The 13,719-nt window shown below is 42.0% G+C and overlaps 1 protein-coding gene across 1 annotated transcript in view; it reads left to right on the forward strand.

Annotated features, from left to right (window-relative positions):
* Window positions 1-13,719, forward strand: part of LOC308292837 (semaphorin-6C-like) — a 45,043-nt gene that overhangs the window by 9,592 nt on the left and 21,732 nt on the right. The window contains exons 9-14 of the mRNA XM_080735258.1: window positions 1,592-1,681; window positions 3,094-3,221; window positions 5,122-5,253; window positions 7,590-7,745; window positions 12,030-12,203; window positions 13,525-13,665. Of these exons, the coding sequence (XP_080591384.1) occupies window positions 1,592-1,681; window positions 3,094-3,221; window positions 5,122-5,253; window positions 7,590-7,745; window positions 12,030-12,203; window positions 13,525-13,665 (821 nt within the window). The remainder of the gene's footprint in view (window positions 1-1,591; window positions 1,682-3,093; window positions 3,222-5,121; window positions 5,254-7,589; window positions 7,746-12,029; window positions 12,204-13,524; window positions 13,666-13,719) is intronic.

Consider the following 13,719-nt stretch of genomic DNA (forward strand, 5'->3'; position numbering starts at 1 on the left):
GACATCAGAGACACATGCTTCCCACAGATCATAACCACCCAAGGAGAGTTTGAAAACATTACCAATGATAGAACACTGATGAAGAAAGTAGTGCACGCACATCCGTGGCCCAGGTGCTAGACTTTATGAGTTATTTCTGGAGGGATTCTAATGTTGATCCCCCTACAGCAGCGGTAGGCAACCTTAGGCACGGGTGCCAACATTGGCACAGCTGAGGGTGATCACTGGCACACTGGCAGAAGTGTGAGAGGATTTTTATAAAGATAAAATCAAATCTTTTTTTTTTTAAACGTGGTCAATTAAATGAAGTTAGCTAATTACATCTTGCACCAAATTCTACATTCATTAAAACTCTGAACTCTGACTGGGCTGTCCTGCCAATCAAAATTATGTCAAAAGTATTTGTCATTATTATTTTCTAAACATGGTCAATTAAATGAAGTTAGCTAATTACATCTTGCACCACATTTTACGTTCATTAAAACTCTGAACTCTGACTGGGGAGGGAGTCAGGGAGATAGGTGGATAGTCTAATGATCGTTATAGCAATGTCCTGCCAATTCAAATATGTCAAAATATTTGTAATTAAAATGTATGTTGACATGATGGCACACTGACACTCTAGAAAATAAAAGCATGGCACTTCATTTCAAAAAAGGTTGCTGACCCCTGCCCTACAGTCTTCTTTCTGTCTTGACTATATATTTATTAAACCACTTCATGCATGATGTCCTATACTGCAGCTTGTCCCTGTAGTACCTGATACGTATTGAGATCTGTATATTGATATGCGTATTTTGTATGGCCTTTGTATGTCTTTTGGGATATTTTGAATATTTTGAATGTTAACATGTATTGCTATTTGCATTATTGGATGGGTTCACACCTTTTAAGTGATTTGTCACACCAGGCCAGCCAATTAATGACTGCTGTGACCAATTCTACTCTTAGCTTATCAGTGCATAGGCGACAGTCTATTTAAATGCAGGTGTGCATGCCCAGTCCTTTATGTGCTGATGAAGATTTATTAAGATCGAAACGTTGACCAGCAATAAACTTACAGAGCTTCCTATCCATCCAGTGTGCAGACTCTATAGTATGTCCTTCACGATGATAGAAAACTCCCATATCTGCTGGGTGAAGTACAACAATGTGCAAACACAGCAGCACAAGGATATCAAATGGAACACAACCACCTTAAAAACCATTGTATATATCCCTGCTCTGCCTGCACGTAACCTTGATAGCATGAAAACTGTTACACTCCTTTCACTAGTACATATTTTGTTCTGATTGTATTGTATTGTATTGTATTATATTGTGTACACTTCTGCTTTGGCAATGTAAATGTACGTTTTCTCATGCCAATACAGCCCTTAGAATTGAATGGAATGGTGTGTCTGTGCGCTCAGCAGACATTGGAACATGGAAGAATCGTGTACTCATTGGATTCAGTGAATCAATGAATACATGGACATCATTAGTGGGACCCATTCTTTCTCTTCTACCTCACAACACCTCTCGCTCTCTCTCTCTCTCTCTCTCTCTCTCTCTCTCTCTCTCTCTCTCTCTCTCTCTCTCTCTCTCTCAGGTTGTGTTCTCTCGTGTTGCCAGAGTGTGTAAGAATGACAACGGAGGCTCTCCCAGAGTCCTGGAGAAGTACTGGACCTCCTTTCTGAAGGTACGCGCACGCAAGCACACACGCACACATGCACGCGCGCGCACACACACACACACACACACACACACACACACACACACACACACACACACACACACACATCCGTGAAATGTGTGTGATCGCACGCATCCCGTTCATTTCCAGTGGGGGCATGCATGCGTGACACGGCACAGTTCCCACTGTGTGTGGTGCCGTGGACGAGGACAGATCTAATTTGAATAACGTTTATCTCAATCAACTTTATTCTAATCTGATCCGTCAATGAAAGCAGTGCTGCTCTGCATATAGACTAGGTGTGGCTGCATGTGGGAAATTACGGGGAAATGATTCCAGCAGAGTGACTGTCAAACAACAACAGCACTGCCCGAGACACACTTACGTGGCGGAGTCGTGGCGGACACAATTGCGTTCTATACGTCTAGACTTGTGTGTGTGTGTGTGTACTAGGGCATTCAGCAAATATTAGTTAAATATATATATATATATATATATATATATATATATACAAATATATATTCGAATATCAATGTCACTATTCGACGTTGTTCACCAAAGTCGAATATTATTATTTATTTATTTTTTCTCTTTAAAAAATATATAGTTTATAAAGCGTGGCTAGATAGGAAGTCATAAGAATGAGTTGTCAATGCCCCTGGTGGATGAATTTGTAAATGGTCTATACCAGGGCTTCTCAAACCTTTTTAGGCTGTGACCCCCAAAATAAACATATTTGAACTGCATGGGGACCCCCACCCTGACAAGCACTTGGAATTGTAGGTATTTCATTTAATGTGACTCGGTTCCGCAGATAAATATTGTGAAAATAGCAGATCGTTGCGAGGCGTTGTGAGCATGTAGATCGGCTATTTTCACAATGTTCGCCTCTTGCTTACTTAATATTTGACAGTTTGGACAGTCCTGTCAAATATTCGACTATTCGAATACTTTGAGATAGAATAATTCGATTACTAAAAATCACTATTCGTGAATGTACATACCCTACCAGTCAAAAATGTGTACACAGCTTCTATTCAGTGTGTGTGAGAAGCGGTGTCCAAACCTTTGACTGGTCGGGTAGGTTGGTTGTAATTACAGGCTTCCAACATCTTGGGATGCCAACACAAAGCTGCTGAACAGCTTGCAACATTCTGTGCAATCTCTTCTATTATTGATAGCCGCCAAATATGGCGAAAACTTTGCTATTCTTGTACCCTTGAGGTGTGTGTGGGGGTAATGGATATTTTGTCCAAGATTTGTTGACTGTACACTATTTACAGCACCTTGTAATGTTTGTGTCCTTGTATTGTATCTCTTATGTGGACATAAATAAATGATTGTGTGTGTGTGTGTGTGTGTGTGTGTGTGTGCGTGCGCACGCGCGTGCGTCACGTGCGTGCGTTTGTGCGTTGTAGGCGAGGTTGAACTGCTCCATTCCCGGGGACTCCTTCTTCTACTTTGACGTGCTGCAGTCGCTCACCAACGTGCTGCAGATCAACCAGCGCCCCACGGTGGTGGGACTGTTCACTACACAGTCAAACAGGTAATAGGTCGCTGTGGCGTAGATAGATGGATACCTTTATTATCCCGATGGGGAAAATCAGTGGCCCAGAGGCAGCGCAGCAGTTTAAGGATAACAATGTTACAGAGACGTATGAAAGAAGAAAGTACTGTTGTGTACAGTCAAAAAGAGCAAGGCACAATAAAATAAGAATATATACATAAAGCAGTGGTTCTCAACCTGTGGGTCGGGACCCCCAGGGGGATCCCCAGATGATTAAATTAATGTGTAACATTGTTTTCCCTCTCAACAGTAAACAAACCAACATAAGGTTTAAAGTGACAATTGAAGGACTTTTTACTACCTCTAAAATGACAAATTAAATATTGGCCAAATTGTCAAATATTGGAGTGGCAGAAATTGTGAAAATAGCCGATCTACATGCTCACTACGCCTCGCAACGTAGATCTGCTATTTTCACAATCGAACCGTGTTATATAAAAAATGTAACGCCTCAACTCTTGAGCTGGTTGCATATTGTTGCGTTTTGGAAACCGAAATCCGCAAAAAAAAAGAAAAAGGCCAAGGAGAGAGAGAGCAAGGGAGCCAGTGGTGACAGTTGCGAAAATCGGAAAAAATCAAACCTGGTCCGAAAATAAATACGATGTGTATAATGTAAATAATGTGAGGTTGATTTCTTTATTTAGGTGCTACGAAATTCGCTCCTATATTCGGCCGAAAAAAACGCAGCAGTGTGCAACGACCTTTAGTGCTCGTATGGTAGGGGTCCCCAGTTTAAATATGATTATTTTGGGGGTCGCGACCTGAAAAGGTTGAGAACCACTGGCGTAAAGCAACTGAGTGCATGTGTTTTTACTTCTACTCCACTACATTTCAGGGGCAAATGTTGTACTTTCTTACGCCGCTACCGTTATTTCTTAAAACATAATAGTGTTAGACAATAACTGTAGGTTTCCACCCAACGGTGTTGTTATGTAACTAATGCACAGATTATCATATATGAGTTGATCTGATGTCTACTAGTGTGTGTGTGTGTGTGTGTGCGTGTGTGCGTGTGTGTGTGTGTGTGTGTGTGTGTGTGTGTGTGTGTTAGATGGGGTTTTGGCATATGTTGCTGGTGAATTATGCATGTCTGTTCATAATAGATGATTCCTACTATAAATGACATAACACGCGTTCAGTTGAGCTGTACAGATGTTTGCCTTGCAGATGTTAGGATTAGGGCTGGACATTTTTTAACGATTCCCGTCCTGTAACGATTCTCTTCTAACGGACTGATTAAAGGACAACTTATTATAATTGTTTTAACAAGGGTTCATATTTTAGATTGTAATTAGATAAAAGATGAGTGTTAAAATGTTTTCATCTCATTCTATTGTTTTAGTGATCATAGTGATTTGGATTTCAGTGGGTGGGTGAATAGTGGATAAATCTGTCTTTTTAGACACAATAAGCCGGCAATGTCTTTATTATTATTTACAGTAACACTACTAGCCCCCATAAGACACATCTGCCCATGAAAGATTGTGGTGCATCTTTGAAATGGGCTTATTTTGTCTAATGCATTTATGCCCCCACGCACTGAAATCAAAATAATTAAAATTGCTAAAACGATAGAAAGCAGTAAATGAAAATGTAACACTTATCTAAGTCGCTAACCCTCCGGTCGAAATGATGGGCGTTCGCAAAAGCGAGATTTCCCCCACGTGGTGTGTGTTGGAAGTTGGAAGCGCTTCCGGTTCCTCAATGTGGTGGTTATTATTTTGACATTAGAGCATTCACAGTGGTCAGATAGCAGTATGTTCAGAAGCATATTCCTTTAAAAATCTTCTATATTTCACCGCAAAAACGCCTTTGTTAGTTGAAGTAGTTTAGCGAAGTACTGTTAAGTGTTTGACCTTTCTCTCTCTCTCTCTGTCAGTATCCCGGGCTCAGCAGTGTGTCTGTACTACATGGACGACATAGAGAAGGTGTTCAACGGGAGGTTTAAGGAGCAGAGGACCAGCGACTCCTCCTGGACTCCAGTACCCGAAGACCAGGTCCCCAAACCACGGTAAATATAGGTCCCCAAACCATGGTAAACATTTAGACCAGGTCCCCAAACCACGGTAAACATTTAGACCAGGTCCCCAAACCACGGTAAACATTTAGACCAGGTCCCCAAACCACGGTAAACATTTAGACCAGGTCCCCAAACCACGGTAAACATTTAGACCAGGTCCCCAAACCACGGTAAACCTTTAGACCAGGTCCCCAAACCACGGTAAACATTTAGACCAGGTCCCCAAACCACGGTAAACATTAAGACCAGGTCCCCAAACCACGGTAAACATTAAGACCAGGTCCACAAACCATGGTAAATATTTAGACCGTCCACAAAACACGGTAAACATTTAGCCCAGGTCCCCAAACCATGGTAAACATTTAGCCCAGGTCCCCAAACTACGGTAAACATTTAGACCAAGTCCCCAAACCACGGTAAATATATATATTTAGACCAGGTCCCCAAACCACGGTAAATATACATCTTTAAGACAAACCACAGTACACATACAGTACAGTACTGTACATCTTCAGCCCCCTGAGGCAGATTTTATTAATATCTTCTAAAACATTGTTCTGAAAAATGTGTGTTTCTATGTCAGTGGTTCTCAAACATTTCAAGGACCTCCAGAAAGTCGCTTTACTGTACGACAAAACAAAACGAGCTAAAGAACTTTATTAGGTGAGAAATAGTTAGAAGGCAGAAATAGTTAGAAGGCTAAAGGTGCGTTCAAATTAGGGGTGCAGGAAAAAACGATTCTAACTCAAATCGAGTTTCTAACATGGTAAGATTCAGAATCGATTCTCATTTTCCAAAAATTAGGTATTATATTGTGTTTGTACAAGTTAAAAGAATGCGTGCAAGCATGAATAAATCAGACATGTTGTCTTGGATTTACCTTTGTGTGTTTACATTATTGCAATGAGCTGATAAAACCTTTACAATTATAAAAGCTACGTAAATGTACTCTGCTTTCATGCCAGCAGACTGGAGTAGATCCTGATATCCTATGAATTTAATCGAGAATCATTTCGAATCAGGAATCGTTTTTAAATCGTTTGAATTTGAAAGAATCGAAAGAAATCGAATCGTGACCCCAAGAAACGATTCTGAATCGAATCGTGCAGATACCCAAAGATTCGCAGCCCTAGTTCAAATCTGGATAGTTATAGCGGCGCGATTACATCCAAAGTCGATGTAAAGACAAGACAACGAGGCGTGACCGAACGCGGCCCGAACAAGCCAAAGGGGCGGACGCCTCGCCTCGGAAAAATCCAACTGAAGAGACTTTCGCTCCCCCCCCACTCCACCCATCCCGTCCCGACAGCCAATCAGTGTTAATGTTGTCCGGAGACATGGAAATGTTTTGGCTGTTTGGTTTTGAGTCCCCCTTTTTTCCGTGTGTTTTGCCTTGATACCGACGAGACATATTGTTTTGCCAACGCTGACCAGCGCGAAGCGAATGAAGCGACTAGAGAAGAATATATACTGTATCTTCAGGTTTGAATGCATTGTAAGAATTGAGCAAGGGAAAAGACTAAAAGGCATACAGGGAGATTTCAATTAGGCTGGGAAAGCGAGTATGAAAAGGTGGGTTTTGAGGGAGGCATAATCAATCAATCAATGATTTCTGGTTGATTTCCAGCGATTTCTGGTGAAATCACTGGTTCTGCGAGGCGTTTGCGACTATTTTCAAAATATTTATCTGTGGAACCGAGTCAAACTACATGTTATGCCTACAATACAGTTCCAAGTGCTTATCAGGGTGGGGGTTCCCAAGTTCCAATATGATTATTTTTGGGGTTTGGGAACCCTTGGTATAGGAGACATTCCTTTTCTAGAATGTTCCTTTTTCTGTGTGGAAGAGAAGAGAGTCATGTTGCAGAGATTGATTACATGCTGAATAAAGCAGGAAAACGTGCCTTTTTAATTTAGTTTGCTAAATTACATTGTATCATGGGGGAGTGATTGCCTTTGTGCAGCACATTGATCTAAATCCCACGTTTGTGTGTGGTGGAGCTTGGAAAGAAAATCACAGGGATTGTGTGATCCTTTTCTCGAGTAGGAGAACTTGAACTTTGATCTTTCCTGGCCCGAAGTGGATTTTTGTCTGTTAAATCACTGATCTACAACGGTGGCAATAGTTTTTATTATACAGAGCTAGTGATGGTCTTTATTATGCAGAGCTAGTGGTTGTCGCAATGCGTTGTGAGCTTGTAGATCAGCTATTCTTTGGCAAGACATTTGATAGAGAGTGAAAAAAAGACTGTATCAAGTACGTATATTATAAGTAACTTTTACCAATTATGCGTGTGTGTGTGCGTGTGTGCGTGTGTCTCTCTCAGACCTGGTTGCTGTGCAGGAGACGGAGCGGCTGCAGAGTACAAGTCGTCGGTTCAATTTCCTGACGAGTCGTTGAGCTTCATCAAGTCTTTCCCCCTGATGGAGGAGTCTGTGCCCTCCGTCAACCACACCCCCTGCTACACACACACTGCTCACAGGTACACACACCCTGCTACACACACACTGCTCACAGGTGCACACACACACACACGCACGCACGCACGCACGCAGGGGTCTTTAACGTTTTCAGGCCAAGGACCCCGTAGTTGAGAGAGAGATGAAGCAGGGACCCCCACAACCTTTTCATAGATTCCATATAGTTTCATTGTTTGACAGCACAATCATCAGTGTATTTTGGATTCATGTAAATTGGTGTTTCAGATATTTAACCACTTGAACTGTCAATACTTAATTAGTTAATTAGTGTGGTTTCCAAGACGCAAGTCACACATGAATTCCGTCTTACCATTTGAAGTTTCCCCATTCAAGTCAACGGGGAAAATGTATTCACTAATACATTAATGGCCATATATGGAGATCTCTGCCAGTCCTTGTCACTTTTATGCCCATATATGGGGATCCCTGATGTCATCAATATTAAGCCAATATCTTGGAATGCCCATATATGGACACTGTGTCAGTTTCAAGCACACAATTCCTGGTGAAGCCGGTGGATTTGACATATTGCCCAAGTGTGTGCCACCAAAACAGTGGGAGTTTATCTGGAAAGAAAGAAAGAAAGAAAGTCAGACAAATACTATAGTCTGGGCAACCACACTAATAAGCCCGGATGAATCAGCATTGTTAAATGGTAAATGGTAAATGGTGCATTTATATAGCGCTTTTATCCAAAGCGCTTTACAATGTGCATTACATTCACCCATTCACGCACACATTCATACACCGGTGGCGATGGAAACCATGCAAGGCACCAACCAGCTCACCGGGAGCAACGTGGGATTCAGTGTCTTGCCCAAGGACACTTCGACATGTAGACAGGAGAAGCTGGGATTTGAACCGCCAACCCATGGATCATTGGCCAACCCACTCTACCTCCTGAGCTACAGCCGCCTCCACATTGTTAGGAGAATTGAGTTAGGCAGTATATAAATAGGGCAGATAAAAAAATTAACTCTTTCAGGAATGACTTGGCAATTATGCTACGAGGCGAATGATATGAAGATAAGAGGTTTCTGCCCGACAGCAATGATATCCAATCCTACAGGCCCTTTTATCTGTTTGTAAAAAGTGCCCTCTCCAGACCATGAATGCAGTTTTCACTATGGTGAAAGAAATGCAAATGCCCTCTTTCCATGCCATACCTGAAGGCAGCATTCAAGAGAATTGCCGTGTCCAAACTCTCCTGAACTTGAATGCAGCATCTTATGTTGAAAGAATCGCCTTCTCTGTGTAGAAATCCATGCTTTACACCACATCTCCAGTATTGACTTGATTATGCTTACTGTAGTTCAGGGTGGTATCAAGCACCCAAAATAGCTGACCTCCAAGCTCACAATGCGTTGTAAGCTTGGAGGTCTGCTCTTTTCAATATTTCCACCAAAAGGCCCTTTTAGAAATTTCAGCCCCTGCCTCTCTAACTCTTTTAGTGCTAAAACCGAATATTTTCGGTTCTTTTTTTTAATCCAATCCAATAGTTTTTTGCTATTTTACTTACCCTGGGCTGCTAGTAGCGACGTGGGTGGTCCTGGCTCGTCCATCGCTTTCCAACGAGCCATGCTACATGTTGCGACGATTTATTCCATTGAAAATGGTTTAGAATAACGTTTAGAGCCCCCCCAAAAAAACTCTATTTTTGCAAGACTTATTAAGGTTTACAAAAACCGAAAATTTTCGGTTCCTTTAATAAAATGAATTAGATAATCGGAGGCCTCAACGAAGCCCCTGTCTAAATCTTGATCCAAGCCGCCTACCAAGCTCTCTTTCCACCGGCCCGTAATCGGGTAACGTCGCCGAAATGTGCCGCCCAATCCAATACAAAGTCACATCTTTAGAGCTCATTTTCTCTGAACTGTGTTCCTAGTTTGATTGATTGATTGATTGAAGGCTTTATTAGAAGTTTGCATAGGAAAATGTACAGATTCATGACGGTACAGTTCACTGGTACAAGGTCTACTAAAAGGAGATCCATGAAAAGACTAAGCTTATTTCAACAGGAAACCATTAAAGTATCTCATATAACATTGAATGACAGACAAATAGAACACAGTACTATGCAGTAGATATGAAAAGAAAAAGAGAAAACAGTAGGTCTATACAATCAGTAAGTACAGTATATACAATATATACAAGGAAGGGGCAGGTAACAGTAAGTCTAAACAATCAGTATGTACAGTATATACAAGGAAGGGGCAGTATATACAATATACAGTGCAGCGGAAAAGTTTTTTTTGCGGCTAAATAGCCTCCGATCGGGCTTCTAAAAAAAAATAGCCAATAGCTAACTGTTAGCTCTCTGCCTCCATTTCACGTTCATAACACTGTTTGCAGAAAAAACACAAGCCACTTCTTCGTGGTTAACCGGATGTTACTATGAAGCCTTATGGAGGAATGGCTGGCACTCTAGCGGCACCTTGTGGCCCCTGGCAGTCATCGTGCTAATATTCTCTGCACGTCTCTGCTATCCTACATGGGGATTGGGAATGGACACATATTCTCAGATAGTTACATGTGTAGGCTATAGTGTGCCATTTGATCAACCATAATTGATATTATAGATTAATAAGTATGACAACATCAGTGCGTGTGTGGTCTGCTGCTACATTAATCATGGCGGGCTGATCTGTTCGCCTAATTGTGGTGACACTCGTAGAAACAGCACATGCGCCGAGGGACATAATAATTGTGTTCGGCCCTGAAAGCATCAACTGAGGAATAAATAGAAATCGGGTTTGAATTTGCATCGCGTCTGTTAGCCCACTTTATGAATCCTTACCTCAAAAACAAGCAAAAGATTGTTTAGAACAGTGGTTCTCAACCTGTGGGTCGGGACCCCCAGGGGGGTCTCCAAATTATTTTGGGGGGTCCCCAGATGATTAGCTTAATGTGAAACATTGTTTTCCCACTCATTAGTAAACAAACCCACATACAGTATAAGTGTATAGAGGGTATCTGCACATTTCTACAGTGACAATTTAGGACTTTTAAGACCTTTTTAATACCTCTAAAATGAAAAATTAAACATTGGCCATATTGTCAAATATTAATGCCAGAAATTGTGAAAATAGCAGATCTACATGCTCACAACGCCTCGCGTTGCGAGGCGTTGTGAGCTTGTAGATCTGCTATTTTCACAATTTTACCGTGTTAAACAAAAATGTAATGCCTCAACTCTTAGTGTTCTTCAGGGTGGGGGGGTCACCAGTTAACATATGATTATTTTGGGGGTCGCGGCCTGAAAAGGTTGATGACCACGGTTTAGAAGGCATCTTTCCTTCTTTTATTTTACTTTACAGAATATCTCTGCTGTCGGGCCGAAACCTCAGAACTCCAAAATGTTCATTTTCAGGAAAATGAGCTCAAGTGGAGTTGACTGCAGGGCTTTTTACTACTTCTCATTGGTTTAATATTATTTTAACCAACACACAGACGTAAAGGGTGTTCAATGGCACAGATTTATGAAAAAAAAGAGAGGGCCAAGCGGGTGGAGTTAGCTGGTTTGGCAGAAAGTGTGGAGTTGGGAGGTTTTGTCCCAAGCACTTTTTACTACTTTCCATTGGTTCAATATTATTTTAACCAGCACTCAGATGTAAAGGGTTTTCAGTAGCCCTGATTTATGCCAAAAAATCGACAGCCTCAAAAATTGAGTTAAGAGGTTTTGGCTACAGTGACGATATGTTTGTTTCTTTGTTTGTTTCTTTGATAATCATATTTAAACTGGGGACCACAGACACAGTTGACTTATGGAAACATGAATATGCATTTATCGAACTTAAAAAAAAAAAAAAAAACAAGCAGTGCATTTTCTTCAACTTCTTCTCAGCCTCTTTTCCCCCTTTATTTGTGTTTGAATTAGTGATGATCATACAGATTAGTTGTGTTGCGTTGCTGTGCAGTTTTCCAGAGGCTGTTGTTTGCGTCGTGTCGTCGGAGGCCGCGGGATTCTGGAGAGAAAAAATGATCACAATCATAATGAGATTATCTGATTAACTAGAGGCATAAACAAGGCCTCAGGCTGTGCGCACAAACGCACACACACACACACACACACACACACACACACACACTCACGCACGCACGCACGCACGCACGCACGCACGCACGCACGCACACACGCACACACACACACACACACACACACACACAGATATGATGAGTAATTGTTTGTTCGTGTGTGTGTGTGTGTGTGTGTGTGTGTGTGTGTGTGTGTGTGTGTGTGAGTGTGTGTGTGTGTGTGTGTGTGTGCGTGTGTGTGTGTGCTCTAGGGTCAGACTGACCCAGGTTGCCGTGGATACGGGTGCGGGGCCCTTCAAGGATCGAACCGTGCTGTTTCTGGGTTCTGAGGACGGTCGCGTCCAGAAGGTTCTGATCCACAGCCACCCCAACGACACCACGGGCCCTGTGCTGCTGGAAGACCTCACTGTGTACAACCCTACGCTGTGAGTAGAGCAGGGGTTTTCAAAGTGGGTGACGGGGCACCCTGGTGTGCCGTGGCGGCAGTCCAGGGGTGCCGCGAGATAATATGATAATATTTGGAATTTATTTCGACACTTAAAAAAATATTTAGTATCATTCTAAACTTGAAGTACAAAGTTATCTTCAGTCAGTTCTAACCAAAATGGCGATTATCTCAACGTTTTCCTCGCAACATAATCACTAAAATATCGTCACTGTCGGGCAGAAACCTTGTACCTCCAAGTTTCAAATGTGTACGTCTTTTGGTAAAGCAAGGCCCTGCTTCATCACACAAGACTGTTGCACAAAACTAGTGAAAACAGCCGATCTACAAGCATACAACGAGGCGTTGTGTGCTTGTAGATCTGCTGTTTTCACTAGTTTAGTATATTTTATAGATGATAAATACAAAACGAACGGTTTTGGACATAGTCTACAAGGTTTACACCCCGACAACGACGATATGCTATAAATAGGCTATAAGGTGCTGGGAGTGAAAATTATAATGTAGGGGTGCCTCGGATTAAAAAAATACTCATGGGGTGACCTGAGACAAAAAAGTTTGGGAACTCCTGGAGTAGACATCACTGTGTACAACCCTACACTGTGAGTAGGGATGGGACGATAATCATTATTATTGTTTATTGTGATAAAAAACTCTCACAATTTCGTATCGAGGAGAATTCATCACGAAATTGGCCTCCATCATGCACTGGCATCAATTCACCTTTTATTTGCTGAGCTGCATATCCGGTACCACTTAAACCTTCTTTAAAACTACCTGGAAATAAGTCAAATAATGTACTTTTTTTTACTCTCTACCAAATCTCTTTGTCAAAAAATTGACGATCTTCAAGCTCACAACGCATTGCAACGCGACGCGTTGTAAGCTTGTAGCTTAGCTATTTTTTGTCAAAGGATAATGGATGTTATGTTGGGGATATTTCGATTATCGCAATAATACTATAAATCGCAGTTTCTTTGGAAAATGTTCATATCGTCCCATTCCTAGCTGTAAGTATCTGGATATACTAAAAGTAATACTGGTAATAGTTAGTAATAGACTAATAAGTTTGTGTCAGGTCAGTCTGTATAACGCTCGCCTTTCAACCACAAGGTCATAGGTTTGATCCCGGGCTCCGCTCCACTCAGCGTATGAATAGCAACCCCACTTAGGGTATGGGCACTGATGACCCTAGGGAGAGAACGCGCCATCAGCGTCCCCCAGCGGGAATCGAACCCAGGACCTTCTATAGCCGTGAGGCGCCAGCGCCACCGTGCCTTAACGAGTATGATTGTTTCCAGGTGCAACGTGGCGGGCCAGGAGGACAGGAGCATCATGGGATTGGAGCTGGACAAGGAACACCACGCGCTGTTCGTAGCGTTCAGCGGATGTGTGATCAGAGTCCCACTGAGTCGATGCACGCAGCATGGAAGCTGTAGGACGTAAGTACTACTATATGTTAGGGCATTCACCAAATATTAGAATATTCCAATATC

Source organism: Nannobrachium achirus, assembly GCF_963921795.1.
Source record: "Nannobrachium achirus genome assembly, chromosome: 10".
NCBI classification, from domain to species: domain Eukaryota; kingdom Metazoa; phylum Chordata; class Actinopteri; order Myctophiformes; family Myctophidae; genus Nannobrachium; species Nannobrachium achirus.